The 20772-nt window shown below is 38.0% G+C and overlaps 3 protein-coding genes across 4 annotated transcripts; 1 reads left to right on the top strand and 2 right to left on the bottom strand.

Moving 5' to 3' along the window:
* On the top strand, nt 1-3368 carry LOC149027194 (short-chain dehydrogenase TIC 32 B, chloroplastic-like). 2 transcript variants are annotated; one of them, XM_089160289.1, is made up of 8 exons: nt 1-179; nt 273-450; nt 1174-1405; nt 1544-1623; nt 1753-2072; nt 2308-2392; nt 2467-2513; nt 2606-3368. In XM_089160289.1, exons 2-8 carry the CDS (start codon nt 324-326, stop codon nt 2768-2770), a joined length of 1056 nt encoding a protein of 351 aa, XP_089016415.1. In that variant the 5' UTR covers nt 1-179; nt 273-323; the 3' UTR covers nt 2771-3368. The 2 variants fall into 2 exon arrangements, with proteins under 2 accessions (XP_089016415.1, XP_089016418.1); XM_089160292.1 differs by having other exon boundaries at nt 24-450; nt 1753-1906; nt 1994-2072; nt 2606-3351.
* A 7796-nt stretch (nt 3369-11164) lies between these two features.
* On the bottom strand, nt 11165-11885 carry LOC149027193 (histone H2B-like). The gene has a single exon (XM_089160296.1). The coding sequence runs from the start codon at nt 11814-11816 to the stop codon at nt 11364-11366; it is 453 nt and encodes a 150-aa protein (XP_089016422.1). The 5' UTR covers nt 11817-11885; the 3' UTR covers nt 11165-11363.
* Nucleotides 11886-16553: 4668 nt separating this feature from the next.
* On the bottom strand, nt 16554-18332 carry LOC149027192 (actin-depolymerizing factor 1). The gene is made up of 3 exons (XM_089160255.1): nt 18185-18332; nt 17130-17395; nt 16554-17002 (listed from the first exon to the last, which is right to left on the bottom strand). Exons 1-3 carry the CDS (start codon nt 18185-18187, stop codon nt 16852-16854), a joined length of 420 nt encoding a protein of 139 aa, XP_089016381.1. The 5' UTR covers nt 18188-18332; the 3' UTR covers nt 16554-16851.
* Nucleotides 18333-20772: the final 2440 nt, after the last annotated feature.

Below are 20772 nucleotides of genomic sequence, written 5' to 3'. Positions count from 1 at the left end.
TGAATGTTCAAAGCTAACAACAACCTACCTACATTAAATTCCTGATCCTTTCTTTTCTCTGAAAGTGTCAATTTCCTGTTACCAACAAATTTACTATAACTGCTCACACCATAAATTTCCAGTGCTTTCTTTCTTACTCACCCCCTCTACTTGTTTCATGCTCTTGCTTCTGTTCATCAGTTAGTCTCCTGTCCTGCTCCTCCTCCTCTCTCTTACTTTTTATGGTTGACGGAAATGAAACTTTAAAGCTTCGCCTTTGTCTTTCTTTGTAGAATACAGTTGGGAGTTCTCGTCGAGTGGTCTTTTCAGGTGGGTGAGAAGACATGGGTTTGTATGAACTGGTGACACTGGTCACAGGGACTCCAGGTCCAAGTGGGTTTGGATCTGCTTCGACCGCTGAGCAGGTTACTGAGGGAGTCGATGCAAGCAAACTCACCGCTGTAGTCACTGGTTCGTCTCCATTCTTCTTGGTTCTTATTTGGGATTTTTTTCCGCCCAGATTATTGCCTGCATTAAGCTGTTTCTCTGTGTTTGTTCATTTTTCGATGGGTTTGTGTGAATCTGCTTTCCTCTTATTGTCCTAGGACTGTGTTCTGATTATGATCACTTGTTACAGATACCCACATTTTTATAAGCGAGGATTACTGTGAATTTTGGCCTTTGTTCCTTCCACTCCTCCCCTTGTTCCTATGGCTTTTAGCTTTAACGCATTTGGCTTCTTTTTCCTGTTGCTAGTCTTCTTGTTCTTTATACATTGCTTGGTTGAGCCATGTAGATAATCTCCTCCATACCCTTCTTGTATTTAATCCAGGTAATGTTTTGGAGTTACAAAACCTAACTTTGGTAGTGGGTGCTGATGACTAGATAGTCCTCAGACACAGGAACATAAATCTTTATCTAACTCCTGAATTTCCAAGCCAAATGCTGGATTAGTTCATTTTTGGAGTTTTACCTGCTCAACTACTCTTGGGGAAGGAATTTCTTTATTTAATAAATTAATCATGAAAATTAGTTTTTCAACCGGTTATATTGGAATTTCTTTCCTAGTTTCTGGACTGAATTAAGTATTCTTCTGCTCTATAATGAATTTGAGCCTGGTTGGTACCATTTGGGCCTCTATAATGTCCTAGCTTTCTAAACCCTGATGAGAAACAAAACTTATTTTAATCTCAGGAGGAGCAAGTGGTATTGGTTTGGAGACTGCAAGAGTCTTGGCACTCCGTGGCGCCCATGTAGTGATTGGTGCCAGAAACTTGGAGGCTGCAAATGAAGCAAAACAGCTTATTCTCAAAGACAACAAGTCTGCTCGTGTGGATGTTCTGAAACTTGATCTTTGCTCGATGAAGTCTGTCAGGGCATTTGCCAGTGATTTTAATGCTCTTCGAGTTCCCCTGAACATCTTGATGTAAATCTCTCATAGCCGCCCCTGGTTCCCTTCTTCTAAACTTCCAACTATGATTTCATGAGAAAGACAAATAGCTAAATATGGATTACCTCTAATATTCTGCTACTGAACCACAACATAATTGCCAAATCTTTTCAGAAACAATGCTGGTGTCATGTTCTGCCCCTACCAGGTTTCCGAGGATGGAATTGAGTTGCAGTTTGCAACAAACCATCTTGGTAACACCAACTCCTATGTTTTAGTTTTGATTAGTTCAGAGTTCATCAAGTGGTACTTGTATTTCATCTCAATTTCATCAGGATTTTCATGGTCTGTAATTGATTCTCATTTTTCCCTTTTCCCTTCAGGTCATTTCCTGTTGACAAACCTTCTTCTTGACAATATGAAAAATACAGCTAAAGCTACTGGGATTGAAGGAAGGATTGTGAATTTGTCATCAATAGCACATCAATATACTTATGAACACGGGATACGATTTGACAACTTAAATGACGAAACTGGGTGTGTTTTCTTGAGAAGATATTCATCTTTACTTTGTTATTTTATAGGCGCATCCTTTAATCCTCTTATCCTCGAAAAATATGGCAGTTACGATGACAAAAAGGCATATGGGCAATCCAAATTAGCAAACATTTTACATGCTAATGAGCTCTCTCGTCGTTTGCAGGTAATAATGGTGTTCCTTCCCCTCTGTTTTCCTTATTCTATCTATTCTCTCAAAACAAATATTAAATGCAGTCATCAATTAGGTAGAATCTGGTTTGCCTTCTTTCTGGTATTTTACTCCCTCATTTCAATTTGATTCCTTAAAATTCTCAAACCTTCATATGACATGCATCCTTAATTTGTTTTTCAATCTGTAAAATCCATTTATTGAGCTCATTCTGTAATTTGACATACAGGAGGAGGGTGCAAACGTTACAGCAAATTCTGTTCATCCAGGGCTTATAATGACAAATCTCATGAGGCATTCTGCCCTCCTAATGAGTACGTCTTTGGTACTACAGTAAACAAATCCCAATATTAAGACATGACAAACCTCTTTTTCTTCTTTCTTGTAGGATTCCTGCAGCTATTTACATATCTCTTTTGGAAGAATGTTCCACAGGTAAGGAGCCATGGTTGAATGTTATGAAAGGGTCACACGAAATCTGTGTCCAATGGCTGTTAATTAATCTACATGAACTTTCCTTTTCACAGGGAGCAGCTACTACATGCTATGTTGCACTACACCCTAGTCTGAAGGGTGTAAAAGGGAAGTACTTCCTGGATTGTAATGAGACGACACCAAGCGCCATGGCTAAAGACAAAGTTCTGGCAAAGAAACTGTGGGACTTCAGTGAAAAATTAGTTAATTCTATGTAGAATACTTGAGGTTTGCTGCTTTCAGCTGAAGCATACCAGAACGAGAACTAAGATCTCCTTTCTATAGAATGAAAAAATAAACATAGAGGGATGGTAGGTGTGTTTATGATGGTCTCTGTGTTGTGAAAGAGTGCAAAATTTCAGTGTGTTGGTATATTAAAAGAAATAGTTCCTTTTGAAGAAGAATATGCCTACCTACAATTGTCATTTTATGATATCAGCCCCTCTTAATGAATCAACACCCACTAAAACTTGATTCTGACTTTAGGTATGTATGCCCACTAATATAAGAGAGGTGGTGGGCATCCAACAAATGCTAAATGTCTGTTCGGAGCATGAATCCTAATTTTCAGCTAGATATGAAGCAATCGAGACTAAGAAACAATTTGTTTACAGAAGGGTTGGAAAGAGTTTAGCATACCTAATCTCAATTATTTCCCATTCCATCTCTCTATTCCCTTCATAGTTCTAGAAGGACCTGACCTGAATTCTGGAAACATTCTCTCCTTCTCTCCTAGACCATGCCAAACACCCCATGGGTTTACTTTGTGATTAGCCAATTTAGTGGACCTCAAATATTGGTTCAAAATAGAAAAATGAGATTTATTGAATCAGTCTTGTTACATTAATGTTTTGACATTATCTCCTTTATTATTTAACTTTCTAAGCCAGTTCAAGTTACTTAATAGGTTAAGGATTCGGCTAAGCCCTTCCCTTGAGTCTATTTTTAAGTCTTCTACAGAGGTCATAACAGGGTCAGGTATTGAACAAAAATTTGATTAATGAAATTGCTGCTACAGCTACTGCTGCTGCCTTTGTTCTCCATTGTGAGAGTTAGTTTCACGTAATGTAATCTCTAGCAGGTTTACTGTGTGTATTCAATTGACTCCTTTACAGTGGGAAGCCCAGGAGATTTGAACCAAAGCTCTCGAAAAGCCAGTTTGAAGATTCTTTTTTCAAGTTTGAAGATTCAATCTTTATATATTCATGATCCTCTAACCGAGTTACTGCCCAAGAAACTCTACACTATGGTAAGTTTGATCCATCCCATTGATACTCGTTCTTCACCTAAGCATCCAAACCACCCAAACCTAATATCCCACTTCACAAATTTCTTGTCAAACCAACCAATATCTAGCAAAAGACATCCCTTCATCTCCTGGGAATATCTCCAAATCAATACCCAACCATCTCCACCCAAGAGAATCCAAATCAAGAAGTTAGCCTCGTACACCCCAAGCCGTCTCCTTCCTAGGAAAAACCCAAATTAAGAAGACCTTCTTAGATTCATTGAAGATCTAGGGAAAACTTAAATTTACCAATTCAAAACCTACCTATACATTGAAGATCCTGTTTAATTGGCTCCTAACTGATATTCTCTTAATCACCATCGAACCTTTTATGGTTGCTGCACTGTACCAGTTTCACTAAAAAGAACGCTTGGCACATTCTCAACATGTCATCAAGTGCTCTATTGATGCTGCTTTCCATTGAAATGATCATAAAAGTTACAAATCACTAATTTCAAAAATCCAAAAGTTTCCATGTAAAATTGAAGAACATCTAGAGACTCCAGTAAGAATGCAAGTTGATGCCACAGTTATTTTCACGAATATGAACCCTATCACAATTAGAGTCATGATATACCGCACGCCGACGTGCAAACCAAAGTCCAGTACAGAGAACAACTTCATTATAAACTAAGATTAAGATCGAAACTAATAACAAAAACTAACTGGTCTGAAATTCAATAGTAGAGAACGACTTGTGAAAGAAATTGAGGATCCGAGCTTACCAGACGTCATGATTGTATAATTGTCTAAAGCCCTAGACGAACTGGTTTAGCAACTCTCAAAGGTTTCCTGAGATAATTAGAACTGAAAATAGAGTTCCACACGCAAGTCTCACCATCTGACCCAACTGATCAAAGATATCTCTGCCGACATTGTTCTTCTTCGTTTCGCCCTCTCTCTCTCTCTCTCTCTCTCTCTCTCTCAACCATGTAGCAGGACTAAAGTGTATCGATACTAACTGTGACGAACTCTAGAGCTCCGACGTTTTTGTTTTTATTTATTTATTATAATAGTTTTTTTTTTTAGTTGGCGAGTTGATATTATAGGGTGGGGATATTACTAATTACCGAGTCCGGATCTGCGACCCCGTTTGTGCTTCCCGACCGCTTTTCCACCCAAAGTACAAGGGCGGGCCATGGGTGGGTGATGGAAGTTTTTTTTTTTCTTTAATAATATTTTTCAATTGTGGGGCCCACCAATTTTGTGATAGTAAAATCTTCATGTGTGCTCCCCAACGGGGTGATGATCCGGATTAATTACTAACATATATGCCGCGGGATGGATGAGAATTGAGAACCCAAGACTTCTCCATGGGAAGTTGGATTGTTAACCGCTTGATTATCCTACCATTGGCAAACGAAGAGTTTTAAAAATTTTTATATGTGAGAGATAGAAGTATTACAGATGCTGTCCACAAAGTCGAATCTATAATTTCTTCACAAAAAACAGTATGAATTTCTGCCAAGTATGGGTTCTAATCACTCTTATCACCTTGCATTGACATTTTTATTTTATTTTCAGGTGAAAGAGTGTCAAAATAGTTATTCCTTTTGATGAAAGAGTGCCAAAATAGTAAAGTATGAGTGAATATGGCAAAAAAAAATTTAATTTTCCACCCAAAAAAATACAAATAAAACTATAAAAGAACAAAATACGGGTTTAATATCATTTCGAAAAGACTAGATTACACTCATAAATTATTACTGTATATAACTATCGGCCTTTTTCAACCCAAATATATAATATAATTCATTGAATTCTTTACAATGGAATCCAACTTTTAAAAGAATCGATTTGCAGAGGTGTTTCAGGTGAGAAGAGATTTTGTAGATAGGAAGAGACTAGGTTGAGAGAGATGAACCGTTTAAAAGGGTTCAAGGCATAATAATAAATAGAAACGATTCTTTTTTGTTGCAGTAGAAAGACGAACCTGGCAATTACAATGGTTAGTCTTTTGGGCCGACAACCCATTCAAACGAACTATCGTCATTTATGAATTTGATCCCCATTAATAACCAATAAAATAGTTATTAATATATAAAACATAAATGATTATTTGTTCCACTAGGGATTTTCTCAACTTTTAATGCAATTTGTTTTCTTCAATTAACATTCCTTGATTTCTTAGAATTCCATGTCAAATAAATTCTCTAACTGATTGTAATGCAATTTGCATTTTCTGGTCAATTACTATCCAAATTTTCCTTGATTGAATCATGGAAAGGAAAACAAAATCCCTTGAATATAACAAATAGTAATATTTTTTTATATGATATGTAATATGTAATTGACCATTATACTATTCAGAGCGTCATCATTCTATTGCTACATGCAAAAATGTCTTTTATTTGACATTGAATACATAGAGGATCTATTTAAGGTAAAAAATATACATGTAGCATTAATTAATCTTGAAATAAAAATAGGTGGAGCTAATAGGGTGGGCGATCAATAATAGTGATAGTAGAAGGTGCATATATAGATATATATGGGAGATGGGTGAGATATAAATATATATCCCCATCTACATGAAGGTACATGAGATATTTATATAAATTCTATCATTAACTGATAATGGAGAGCATTTTGAACGATTTAACTTTTAAATTGTGTCGGCGGCCCTTATACTAAGATGTACATTTTATTGGGTTTACCTTTCATTTTCGACCGTCAGATTAATCCTGGAGTCTTGTCTATGTGATTGTGTCCATATGATCTTAGAGTTTAATTTTCTTAATTTGTGTTATTCTACATTCCTTCTTTGGCACGATTGCATATCCCTATTTTGATGAGATCATATTTCTTACCATCGCAGTTGGGTCTTCCATAATGATTAGATTTCTTCATGTTCAAGTAATCTTTGGGTTAGCTATTCGCTCCGGTCCTTATTGGGACGAACTGACCGACCATGGTTCGACTCACCTGGTCTATTGTTATTATTTTTACTCATCAGGTGGCAACATTATCGATAGAGGCATACGTTCAAGAAGGTTATGGGTTCAACTCCATACCTCTATGCCTTCCCACCGCGTTATGTGTCATTAATGTGATAATGAATAACTGAAAGCTTTCTACCAAAAAATGAATAACTGAGAGCTGAGAGTAACGGAGCGCATTTCAGGCCAAACGTACGTTCAACCTTAGAATCCTATAAATTTGCTACCAAGGAGAAGATGAAATATTCATCCCAAAAGATAAGGCATAAGACATAAACAAGATGGCAACTTTCTGCATCTTGATGATGATGATGATAGGGTTCCAAGGGTTCAAAAGCATTGCATCAATGGATATCTCACCTGAAGCTGCTTATGGTCCAGAACTTGCTTATTCCCCTGAACCATCGTATGATGACACAGACCTAGCAACTGATGATCCTCGAGTAGGACACTTTCAACCTTGCATACATATACAAATCGAAGAACCATGGCACCCACTGTGCACCAGTGAAGTCCACCAAGCGTTGGACGGAAAAGACCAAGTTTCCCAGTTCTGTTGCCAAAAACTCGTAGAAATGGGAAGAGAATGCATCTTTGATTGGGTTAGTTTGGTTAGTGCAAAACCGACAGCCTCAAATGATGATCCCGAAGGTCCCGTCATGGCTACTCTGGAAGTCTGGAACCACTGCGTGACGCGTATCACCACTGCCTGAAGCTCGAAAGGAGATAAAGTCATGAATAATAAAACAAATAAACATGCCACCTGCTAGTATTTCTTCCACATTATCAAATTTCTGCTCCTTACGCTTCTATGGAGTTGCTAAAATTACTGCAGCTATCCCTTCAGATTTTTAACTTCAAGCGTCTCGTTCAAGCCAAGTTTTGTTAAATATAACTTTATCAACTAATAAAGAAATCTGACAAGAAATATTCTTGTCATCTGCCCTCCACGCTTACATGCATGGTCTCTCTGTTGTGAAAGAATGCAAAATTTCAGCTTGTTCCAAAACCTCCCTCCCATGCAACCATGTATATGCCTCCAAATTGTCTGAGACTTTATTTGGCTATGCAAGATGGGCTTTTTATCAGTTATCCATTCACACTATCGAGGGCATGCAGTGTGGACTATAAATCAAGAGCTCACCAAGAGGATTCTGCGGCTCCTTCAAAAAACTGCAACTTACAAGAGAAATCAGAAACAAATATCAAGACTTGGCTATAAAACCAGCATAGGCGTTCCCAAACCACCTTAACCAAGAGTAGAAGCAAACCTCATTGATTCTACAATCCAAGGTTGTTTACTTCAATTACTTGCATGTTGTGAGATCTGCATCCACAGGACAACTGTCTGCAAATCAATTCCTCTTTTTTGAGTTCTCTAATTCAATTTTCTAGAGTTCTATATGCTCTGTTCGTCAATCTGCGGCTCCAGAGATTCAAAACTGGATTAACCAAATCAAGAAGGACCCTCCTCTTGGTGTACACAGCAACTTCAAACACAAACTTCCATTAGTATAGGGGTGACCACAGAATCTGACACGCCAGAGCCCCTCTCTAGTTTAATGTACAAAGATAATATAGGGAACATATCTGACAAACTAATGTGGAGACGGACCTTGTTTGGGTCATGTGCAATGAGTCAATGACCATCAAGCCAAGCATTTCAGGAGGTCAGATCGAGATTTCGGTCGAAATTTCAATCTCGGACGAGATTTCGAATCTAATGGCTGAAATCTAGGCTTGACTGCGCATGACCCAAGCTTTTTCCTGTGGAGACACGACATTAACTGACCAACTAAACAAGTTGGAGTCAACTGGGCTAACAATGAACATAGCAGATATCGAGACATACCCATTATATAAACAATGTTGGAGGTTAATATAGGTCATAAATTCCACCTATCTCAACCCTACCGAAATTACATTTGAAGACGAAATAAAAATTCTTAAGATAAAAACCAACACATCATGATTAAAAATATGAATTATGTAGAGGGACAACAAAAACCACCTGTGAGTTACCGGTGCTGTGAGATACAGTCACTTTGCAAAAATCAAGATCTGAATGAAGAAAAATCATTCTCCTCTTGCACTTTTTAAAACAGAAACCCAGCTACTGAAAGAAATAGAACAGCAGGTATGGGCACCAAAATTGCCTGCAACATTATGTATGGTCCCAGAAAGAAAACAAGCGCTATGGATAAACTCTCCCAGACCTTCAGTTGTGCAAATGCTCTCTCCTGTCCTCAAGAAAACAGAACATTCTGAACCTGGGACAAAGAATCAATGATGTATGTGCACAAGCACAACTGCTGCAAACTAACATGAAAGCCACATTAAAATATAAGAGGGGGGAATGCGAGGCTGTTGATCACAGAAAAAGTTTTTTGAGTCATAATGTTTGAACAGGATACAACCACGCACACTTGTTCCTCTCAGACCCTGCAGTGGGAGGATACCAGTGCGACAGGATACACATTTTATCTACGCAGGTTCCACGTTGATCTGGGCTGAACTCATCCTTCAACCAGAAGGTACCCTTGTATACTGTACTTAGAAAGCAAATCATTCAAACTAAAACAAACATATCCAATAATTCAGAGTTTCAAGTCTCCCAGGAAAACCAAAATACAACATGGCAGGTCTCTTCAAGTTAATGGATGATTAGTTTGAACTCTCCCAGACTCGCATCAAAATCCATCACTATTATGACAGTCCAGTGACCAAAGCCCATGGCCCATCCATGTAACCCTTGAATAAGTCCAAATAAAATCAAATCCATACCAGATGAGAAGAGCAGAAAGAGTTGGTCAAATAGTATAGCAACCAAAGCTCAGTTGAGTGCAATTGATTTCTTCAGCTACTACGACTTCTAATTGATAGAAAAAGCTGGTAAAATGTCAGAGGAACAGTAGAAATGTTTAACCAAATCACGTCTGAATAACATTTCAAATAGAGCGTTCAGCTGTGATAAATACCCATCACTGACGCCACACATTGCAGACATAAGAGGTGGGTATACAAGGCCAAATACTCCACTAGTTAATCTCGTCAGAGTAGAATAAAAGGAAGGTTTTCAAATGCCACAGATGATACAGATTCAGATTTCTGGTGGAAAACTAAATCTAACAAAATCATTAAGATAAATTCAGAAGAGTTAACCGGTATTTCAGCAACAGCCTAGCAGTACAATGGCCTTAATAAATGTTTAACAAAATCTAACAAAATCATTATGTTTTCCTGTGCAGTAAAACATAAGATGAACTAGCAACCACCACAAAAAGGTGCATCACCTGTCCAACCCAGACAAGCAGCAAATCCCAGGTACAACGAAGCCCGTACTATAGTATACCTTATGTTTACAGACAAAACCTACGAGCTTTCATTTTCTACTGAAAGAGGCACTACCAATCTTTTAATCTATTACGGTATTAACCAATATGCTCAGAACTTGGCCACCGAACACTTCTGTGTTATAAAAATCCAAATTTATGAACTGTCTTATTAACGAGACAATTGCTGAGTATTCTTCTTAAGTATTAAGATGGCAAAGCTTTCAGCTGGATTTAAATTCCACAATTGAAGCCTGAATCGAATTTTTTTTTTTTTTTTTTTTTTTTTTGGTTAACCAACATTCATTTCAAAGAACAGGAAAATGACAAGGTGTCAGAATTACAAAGATCCAACAACCAAGTAGTGGAATTTAGCCAGTTAGTCCTCCCTGTTAAGGTAACTATCTTCCCAGCTAGAGAATGAGCAACAGTGTTGCATCCCTTAGGAACAAAGTGAAAACTACAATCCATAAAATAAGAAGAAAGGTGGATGATATCCTCTACAATATTCAAAATATCAACAGAAATAGGGACTTTAGAATCGAACTTCAAAATGCTTATTTGAAACGATTGAAGACTACCATTCTTAAGAATCGAAATAAATTTTCACTAAAACAAACCGATAAAAAAAAAAAAAAAAACTTTAACTTTCCTTCATAAAAAAGTTTCGAGATATTTGCGGTCCAACTTGTCTTCTTCCGTACGCCTAGAATAAGAAGAAAAAAGGTAGATAGGACCACAATTCCTAAAATAAAAGATAACATAAAAAAATTCTTGTGAATGCAAAAAATCACCGTTGGTGAATCACCCACCACAGTCGGTGTGTGCGATGCGGTCGAACACCGGTTTATAAACCGGTGGCAAAAAAAAATGATAATAATAATAACATGAACCGTTCAAGAAAACGCCAAATACTTCTACAGAAGAAAAGTGGTGTTCTGCAACCGCCAAGGACGGCAAACCAAAACGAAGCGGAACTTACTTCGCCCATGATTCTACGCACGATAGCAGAACCCATGAAGATCGATGTAATTAGGAAAACATAAAAAAACATGAACTATTGGCATAATCATATTGGTGATTAGATGTATCATTTCCAGAAGAAGATCAGTGTAGTTTTGGTAAAGAAGATCAGTATATTACATCAGAAAGAACTTCAACAGTCCGCAATAGAAAGGGAAGGGAAGGAAAAACACTAACCCTAATTCCTCTCACAGACTCTAAACACAAGACATACTAACTAGCACATCATTCAAGAACTTGTAAATTTGGTAACAGCCTTGGTGCCCTCGGAGACTGCATGCTTGGCCAATTCGCCAGGCAAAACAAGCCGTACAGAGGTCTGAATTTCCCTAGAGGTGATGGTAGGTTTCTTGTTGTACCGAGCGAGCCTCGAGGACTCCTGCGCCAGTTTCTCAAAGATATCGTTGATGAAACTGTTCATGATACCCATGGCCTTACTAGAGATACCGATATCTGGATGAACTTGCTTCAGCACTTTAAAAATGTAGATCTTGTAGGTTTCTGTGCCTTTCTTCAGGCGCTTCTTCTTTTTATCGCCAGCACCACCTTCCTTAGGCAATCTCTTCTCGGCTTTCGGTTTCTTCTCCGCCGGAGCTTTCTCTGCAACATTTTTCTTCTCTTCCGCCGGCTTCTCCGCCGCGGGCTTCTTCTCGGCTGGCTTCTTTTCCGCCCTAGGAGCCATCGAAATCGTTCGAAAAAAGATTAACGCAGAGAACCAGACTAAACGAAAGTTTCCTCTGTGAAAGAACGAAAGAACTTAAGCAAGAAGATGTGTAAAGGCAGGATTGGATCTTAATTTATAGGGACAAGAAAATGTTTCTGATTGGTTGCTAGGTACATGCATGGTTCATTAACATGGCCTTGATCTGGCCGTCTATTTTCTTTCGACATCAACGGCCAAAAAGTCATCATGAAAAGGCGGTCACTTTTTCTTTGTGTTTCCGGTAGTAGGCGGTCACTATCCCTGACAAACGAGACTGCAGAATCGTCGGATCGAAAATCTTTCCGTACACGTGGTCATATGCTATTTGTAGAGTTTAATTATATTCGGATCCTAGGCTTGTCGCTCTAAAAATCCAAAACAAAAACTTTTTTTTTTTTTTTTTTTTTTTGCCACCATCAGTTCAGTGATGAGGATTGAGATCTGAGAACCCCCAAGCACGTGGAGCGGAGGCAAGAAAAATGGAGTGTGACTTTTCATTCTATTAAAAACACATTTGTTGAATTTGGCGGTCTTGCACTTCGGCTATGTGATGTTCCGACTTTTGAGTCCAACTTATGCAAACATAAGTTAGAAGAGGAATACGGCCATGAAGTCGTGCTCACAATCAACTGGCCCTCCAAGTCGGGTAATCAATTGATCTATAGTGAGTCATCCCCTCCTTAATAAACCCATTTATATTCTCATAAATTGAATTGACAACTCATGAAACAAAGGATAACCTTTTTTCCTACTAGAAGTGAAAGAAATTATGATATTACCTATACTATCACAATTTACTCCTGATTTTTTGTATCATACTTTGAGGACAAGGCTGTATTATTTAGGAGTTTTTTGGCAGCAAAATCATGTCACGAGTCAGGTCTTTCGGTTGCAACGATGGAGTTGGAAATGGGTCAAGATGACTTGTTGCTTGTTAGAAATTTGCAAATCGCTAAACTAGCTCTACATTCAAACGACAAGAGTGTGATTGATACCACAAAAGCCTCTTTGGACTAGACATGTTGTTTCTTGGTAGATGAAATTTTAAGACTTAAGAACTCTTTCAATTAAATCTTTTTAACTATGTTAGTAGAAAATGTATTATTTATGAACATTATATAACCTGAGGGTAAAACTTTTAACTTGATTAAAGTCTGGTGGAACTATCCACCCTTATTCTTGTTGGTAAATATTAAAAAACTTTTTTAGAAAGATAAAATAAAATTTCTTATTTAAAAAATATATAAAGTGAAAAAATTAGGTTTTTTTTGTTTTGGGGGGGGGGGGGGATAGAATTGTTTTTGGAGGGGGGGTGTGTGTTGTTTTTTTTTTTTTTTTTAAAAAAAAAAAAAAAAACCGGTGGGAATTTTTTTTTTTTATAAAGTGTTTGTTCCCGGGGGGGGGCCCCTTTTCCCCCTTTTGTCACCAAACTAGAGGACATGACTTAAAACAGTTTACCTGAAAAAAAGGGAAGAAAGAAGAGGAGGAGCAAGAGAGAGCTGAAGCATGGCGCCTCCGCTCTAAGTTCTAATCGTCATAAAAAAGCATGGTAGCAATAAGCTCAGATGGAATTGACTCGTAAAGAAGATGAGCGAAAACGATTTGTGCCTACTAAAAAAAAACTTTCAATATGTAGCTAGCGTTTTAATTTTCCTTCGTTTACCAAAAAAAAAATTTCCTTCCAATGCCGCCGTTGCTCAGGAAAGAAAAAGCAAAACAGAATCATCTGAGAAACAATTTAAACGTGATCAAAGAGCAGAAAAATGAAATTTATAGCTACGAGCACCAGATCTGGAGAAGCCAAGTCCAGCACAACCCAACCAGTAAGTTCTGTCTGTATCTAAACTCAACAACTCTAAACGGAGGCGCAGCCACCAGCAGATATCCATACAGCCATACAGGGGGTATGGCAATTTTCTAAATATAGAAAACGTAACAGAGGTCAAATACCCATCAGCCAGCGTGCCAGCGTGCCAGCGTGCCAATTCATCAATTCAATCGAGCAGACATGATAAACATTTCCCTTTTAATGCCTACTGATTCATCCATCATAATTTAATCGACGTTACAAATAATCTGTGACAGATTTCTTTGGTGGCAAGGCCCCACTTTATCATGTACGAGCCCAGGCGGGGACAACTTTGCCTAATAGATCTTTCGTATTTCAAAATACAATAGGAAATGTAGCTGCAAAACATCATACAGCACTCAACAGTAGTACACGCCACGCTTCACCAAAGAATGGTGCAGCCAAAGAGAACTTGGACTTCCTACTTCTAAGCTATGGGGGTTCCTAAAACGACCAGGTTGGAAAGGCATCTGAATCCAGACTACGACGAGCCAACGCAGAACACCAAATTCCGACCCCATGTCATGCCCAATTATCTCTTCTTCTTTTTTTACTGAAACAGCACCAACAAGAGCCTAAGATATTTGACACCATACTCACATATGTAAGGTATCAAAGACATTCAAGTCATCACCAATCACTTACTATAAACAGACAAATTTAAGATCTCCCACCTCTGAAATCCAAACAGCAGAAACTCTTTATAGTCTCACCTAACTTAAGCCTCAATATAACCTAAACAATAGTAAAGTATGTCATTAGCTCAGGGGTTAATTTTATCTGAACACATCCATCTTTCAACAGAGTCAACCTTCATGGATGCCAAAACAACTAGCAGCAACCCTAAAGCTATATAGAATTAAGCTTTCATGTGTCACCATAATACATGCATTTCACGTTATTATAATTCAAACATTTAAAATAAGCCACAAGCCCCCATCTCCCTCCATCCAATTGCTTTCCATTCAACATGCCCTACCATCTCCACATGAGCCAACAAACTGAAATGAATACACACTGCATGGACGCTGCAACTAAGTTATTGACTAGGATTGCGTGGGCATAAACCAAGCCAACCTCCACATCATCAAAATGGATAACAAATCCTCACTCTCAAGAAAGTTACATCCATGTTAATTTGTCACCCTTAAAATAGAAGAAGACTGCAACAATGAAAATACAACCCACCCCACCTCAGCCAAAAACAAAAGAAAGTTATGCGAAGAAGCCAAGGAGAAAGTGCTCAATTAATGCACATAATTACACCTAACATCCCCGCCCCTGGGCAGGCAGGTAATCTAAATTTCACCTTCACAGATACAGTGGAGGCGAGAGAACACAGCAACCAAGATGCTATCATTCAGTATAAAGAAAAATAGGTTCAACAATTATGTTCAATCAACAAGAACATGGCTAATTTTTACTAAATATGATATCGGAAAAACAGACAGAAAACTGTTTTTCTGTCAATAGTACGAGTAAAGTCATGCAGCAATAACCGCTTTTCCAACAATCACTCGACCAAAATGACCAACTGTTAGTCTATGATACAGGATATGAGCAGAATTTCAACAGCCTAGCATCCTACTGGAACCAAAGCACAAATGAAGCAATCGGTTGATCAGGTTAGCTGTAGCGAACAAGTGAATTCCATAATTTTCTTAAAAAGGGAAAAAGTGCTGAAACAAGAAAATATAGACAGTTGAAACACAAACAGTCAAAGAAATAGAAAAGAACTACAAGGGATTGGAAAATGAAAACAGTTCTACAAATGGAGAGCAAATGCCAAGGTTAAGGGAGCCAACAAGCATACACCCCCAGCCCAACCACACAGAATGTAGCCTTCCTTGAAGGACATAGCAGGAAGCAATAATGAGTCTAAGCTATTATTACGCACAGGCAACACAATTTGGGTAACATATCAGGCCCTCCTTTGACCCAAGAATTCTTGATTCAAATGTCACTCATAATCATATAGTTTAATGGTTTAGATATACATAAAACGGATAAAGCATACAGTGTAACCATAATTACACTAGAATGTACAATGAGGGAGTTAAAATCGATGCAATGAGGATTCAGCAAAGAGTTTACACTAGGTATCAGGGCTAATTCATAAGAAGGTGATGTAGAGGGTGATGTTTCAGCTTGAATTAGAATAGGATTGATGAAGTTGAGAAAGGCATCTAGAGTGTTGGGCGAACGGTGCATTCCTTTAGAAGTTTTAAGGAAATTTTTTGTAAGAAAGTTATATGACCGGATATGGTGCATATGGCACAGGATGGTGAGCGGTTACAAAGCATCATATAGAAACATTTATTGTAATTAAGAATAATGAGATAGATGAGTTGCAAACTAGGTAAAATAATGTAAAGGAAAAAAAATACTGGAGCTGATTTTAAGGTAGCTCAATGTATGCAACAGGGACCTTTGGATGCCCCAATACGGAGAAGTGATTTGATTGGTATTGAAGAAAGAAAAAACCAAGAGCAGACAACAAATGACCTCAGAATACACAGTAAGGACAAATATGCATAGTTCAAACCTTGTATCGAGTATAACCTTCGATAACTAAGGACCCATGAAGTAGGGACAAGGTTGAGTTGCCATCATCACTGATAGAATGTCCCTACTCAAGCACATCAAAGTAAACAACAAACATTCAAACATTTGTCATCGTATTTAACTATTTGCTTTCCAAGTTTCTGCAAAGTGCAAGGGCAGATCCATCAAGTAAGAACCCAGATACTGTCAAACGAAAATAAATATAAGTGCAACAATTATAAGAATGATATATGATAATCAGAAAGGCAAAGCAGCTTGCCTTTCCTACAATCCCAATAGAGATAACCAGGGTCAGACATCCATTTCAAAGTTGTAAAAACAAATTTAAGATGTTGTGTAAACCCAGAAACTGTTACATATCACTAGCTTGTAGACACCAGCCACAAGATTACACTCCTTAGGTTCCACAAATAACAAATCACAAGATATACTCGAAATCATTGATGCTGTTCTAGAAGAAGACATGAACTGTGCAGTGAATCATGAAGAACAAGCAGATGTCACATCTAGCCAGATTCACGGCGTCACAAACTATACACAGTTCAATTGAGCAGAGCAGACTATGGAGAAAGTCCCCATGGCATGGTCTACTATGCATACTTAGCTAGCACGGCTTCTGATGACTTCGAGATCCATCTCAGTAGGATCAGTTGCCTGCAACTCCACCTGAATACCATCTAGCTCTCTCTTGAATCTGTCCTTGGAGCTTGCATAAATCATCTTGCTTCTCACCCTTGAAGTATCAGGACACCTAGAATAATAGAGGGGGGGGAAAAACACACACACACACACAGAAGAAAATAAAAGAACAATGACAGCTATAATTATAGACAGAAGACAAGTTTGGAACTATAAATGCATGTAATAGTAACAATTACCAGGCGATGAAGAAAATCTTGCTCTTCTGGACATTCTCAGTGGTCACGAAGTCAAAATCAAAGACTGCATATCTGCACTCATCAGCAGGAAGGCTTGCAGTGAATTCCTCATAACTTTGAGCAGGCTCCCCCAATTTTTCCACCACAACCTGCTTTTGCTTTTCCTCTATCTTGTAAACTATGAAGCGGTAAGTTCGTTTTGCTTTCAGTTCCAAAAATTTTAGCTTACAGTCGTCATGCACAGCCATCCCTGACGCTGCGTTGGCCTATGAAAAACACTGACATTAGTAAGACAACATAAAGAAAACAATCGAAAGGTCATCAAGATCCAGTAGACTACCAGCAAATCATCCAATAAATAGCAGATATGTGGAAAATCATTGAAAGCAAAAAAAGTTCAAAATATGTAAGATGAAGCCTAATCAAATTAGCATTCTTCAATAGTCAGATCAATCAATAACAAAATAACACATATAAAACTTGTCAACATATCACACAACTTGCCCTAAATCAAAAGCATCTAAGTGAATTACAAGCACACCTAAAAAATCTATTGCCATCAGCAGCAGCACTGGCGATTATGGATTTCAACAAAAATCAATAAATTAAACCTTGATCCGTAACATCAACAGCACACAGACCATGCCTGACATCAGGTCATCCAAAACTTTCATTTCTCTATAATTTTCCGATGAAGCGATCTAGACGGAACTAAATCAGTGGTATTCAAACACGAGAGCAAAAGTACCAAATAAGACAAATCAACAGGCAGGTGCCCGCGATCGAATCATAGAAGATCGGTATTCTGAGCTTAACTAGGGAAATAAGTATTTTCAAGCACAACAAAAGCAGATCAAAATTGCATCTCACTTCACCAAAATCAGTTCAGAAAAATCAAACTGATCACAGCGTTCAGAGATGAAACTAATATATTCCAGTATAAATTCAACTAAAAACCGATCATCAGTAGCAGAAATGAATCCCTAACTTTACGGGGAAGTAAGAAGAAACAAAATAGAAGATAAGAAAAAAGATAAGTAAAAGAAAGAACTCACCATTTTGGAGAAGATACAGAAGAACGGCGGCGAACTAGAGCGACGAGAAGAGTTTGAGAAGATCTAGGGCAAAGCGAAAATAGCTGAAATAGAAAAGAGTCTCCGATAGCAAAGGCTCTCTGCGTCTGCGATGAAAAATAAAGCCCCCTTCTCTTTCGGTCGACATCTAATAGCTGTTCATGGTCATACATGACATGACCATCACTATACCATTCATAGTTAGACACGTAATGGACCCATACATGTACCCACTCCCACTATCTTTTTTTATTAGTTTTTGTTTTACATTTTCCTTTTTCTTTTAAAACCACAAATTCGCGATCGCTTCCTCTAGTTGGCTCAGAGGACTTTATTACATTCGAAAGTACCAAAATATCTTCTGATAATCCAGTAATTTACTAATATTGCCACTGTTGGAGTTATCCTTGCTTCATCCGTTACGGCGTTTGCAAAAATCTGGATTCGGGAGATTCGGAACGGCAAGGGGGCGAAGCACGAAGTACCGATGAGAAATAAGTAATTTGGCTGAAATTTTCTACCTTCCGGTGCTTTCACTCAATAAAAAAAAAATTAGTCGAAATTTGCTCCCAAAAAAAAAAAAAAAACTTTGTTGATTTTTTTTTTTTTTGTCAACCTCGATTTTTAAGGCTTTGCCCGACTAACCCAGTGTGTGGTAGGTCAGTCTCTCAGCAGAAATTTTTTGCATCCACAAGGGTATTGAAACCTTGCGTAAGCGGACCAAACTGCTTACCACTTGGACCAACCCTGTTGGTGAAATTTGACTTTCTATAATTATTATAAGTAAAATATATCCCTTTCATAGTTTATTTTGAATATATTTTCTTGGGCCTCCTATCCCACATTAATTTTGGTTAAAAGTGATTCTATTCAGGAGCAGAGCTCAAAGAAGAAAGGATACAAAGATCTTTCAACCACGGAGTGGAAACAGGCACTAAAGTCGTGCTCCTAGCCGACATTGCCTTCCTAGCTAGGTTATCGGCAATTGAGTTTGCCAACCTAGGAACATGTTCAAAAACACATGACTCAAATCTACTCTTTAGAAACAGGATATCATCTAAAATGGGCCTAATTGTGATATGAGAGGACCACTGATCTTTAGAAACAGGGCTGATAACTACCATACAATCTGATTGAATTATAATCTTATCTAGCCCATGTTCAGCTGCTTCAACTAAAGCTCTTCTAATTGCCAGTGCCTCCCCTTCTATGCTGCTGCCAAAGCTTTGAAATTCTGATATGGCAAATACCGGTCTTCCCTGGAAGTCCCTGCAAATAATTCCTAGACCTCCTTTAGGCTCACCTTTCTTCCAAGATGCATCACAGTTAATCTTGACTCTTGAGCCAATCTTGATAGGGGAGTCCATACAATTGCTTGAGGTTGAGGAGGCCTTGCTGTATTTGTCTTTCCATATTTACTTTTCACTTTGTAGAACTCTTCAAACGCATTCAAAGCTTTTAAAAGCACCTCAAAAGGAGTATCTTGAGTCTTGGAGAAGATGAAGCTATTTATAGACTTCCAAATTGACCATGCAATAAAGCTGGCCAAACACTTTAGTTGCTCTGCTCTCTCCTTTCCACATTCTTCCCAAATCTCCCATGAATTAACCCACTGCTGCATATCAAAATCTGATGAAGTAGGGATCCTTGCTGATGTAGGGCAAGCAAACCATACAGCTTTTGAAAAAGGGCAATGCAATATTATATGATCAATAGTTTATTCCTTGCAGCCGCACCTTGGACATGAAGAGTCAATTGTTAATTTTCTAACATAAAGTCCTTCTCTTGATACCACGCCTCCTGCACAAGCTCGCCATAGAAAAGACTTGATCTTTGGCAATGTAAAACAGTTTCAAATGGCCTTCCATGTTGACGGAGATGTTGCTTTCCATTTACTTATCTTTGATGAAGAGGGCAACATACATTTTTCTCTGTTTTTGATGTCCTTTAACATCAGGTATGCTGACTTGACTGAGTATATCCCATTATGAGCTGCCCCCCATACCAACTTATCTTGAGTAACAAAAACTGAAAGATGAATTTGTAAGATAGCTGCTGCCTCTCTTGGTGGAAAGATCTCTTGAATAAGGCTTGTATTCCACTCTCTTGACTCCTCTAAAATCAGATCTGCCACCTTCTCATGTGTTCCCATCAGTAAGCATTGTTGCTGAATTTTAAAACCTGGAATGGAAAGAACCGAATTGTCATTCCATATTGAGATGTCTTTACCATTTCTTACCCTCCAAATCCCACATTAATACAACAATCTTTTACACGTGTACAGTCAGAAAAATGAATTACACTACATTTTGTTCCAAATACATCAAACGCATTTATGCAATTTTTTCAAACGAACTCATAGGATCATCATGATACAAGCCAGTAAGATGATATGGACAATGTATGGTATGATAGGTTACCGATATTTATTGAATTATTTGTTTTCTTTAATGGGTAAAATGTTTAGGTTTGAATTCAATGTTTTATTTGATTATGTGGTGGAATGTTGTGATTGATAATTATGAATAATGTGATACACTCTTTGTGATTAAATACTAAATAGTACAATA

The sequence above is a fragment of the Hakea prostrata genome, chromosome 1 (assembly GCF_041222555.1).
Source record: "Hakea prostrata isolate BN-2017 chromosome 1, UWA_Hpros_2, whole genome shotgun sequence".
In the NCBI taxonomy this organism is placed as follows: domain Eukaryota; kingdom Viridiplantae; phylum Streptophyta; class Magnoliopsida; order Proteales; family Proteaceae; genus Hakea; species Hakea prostrata.
The sequence above is the reverse complement of the archived record's forward strand: the minus strand, read 5'-3'. Positions and strand labels throughout refer to the sequence as shown.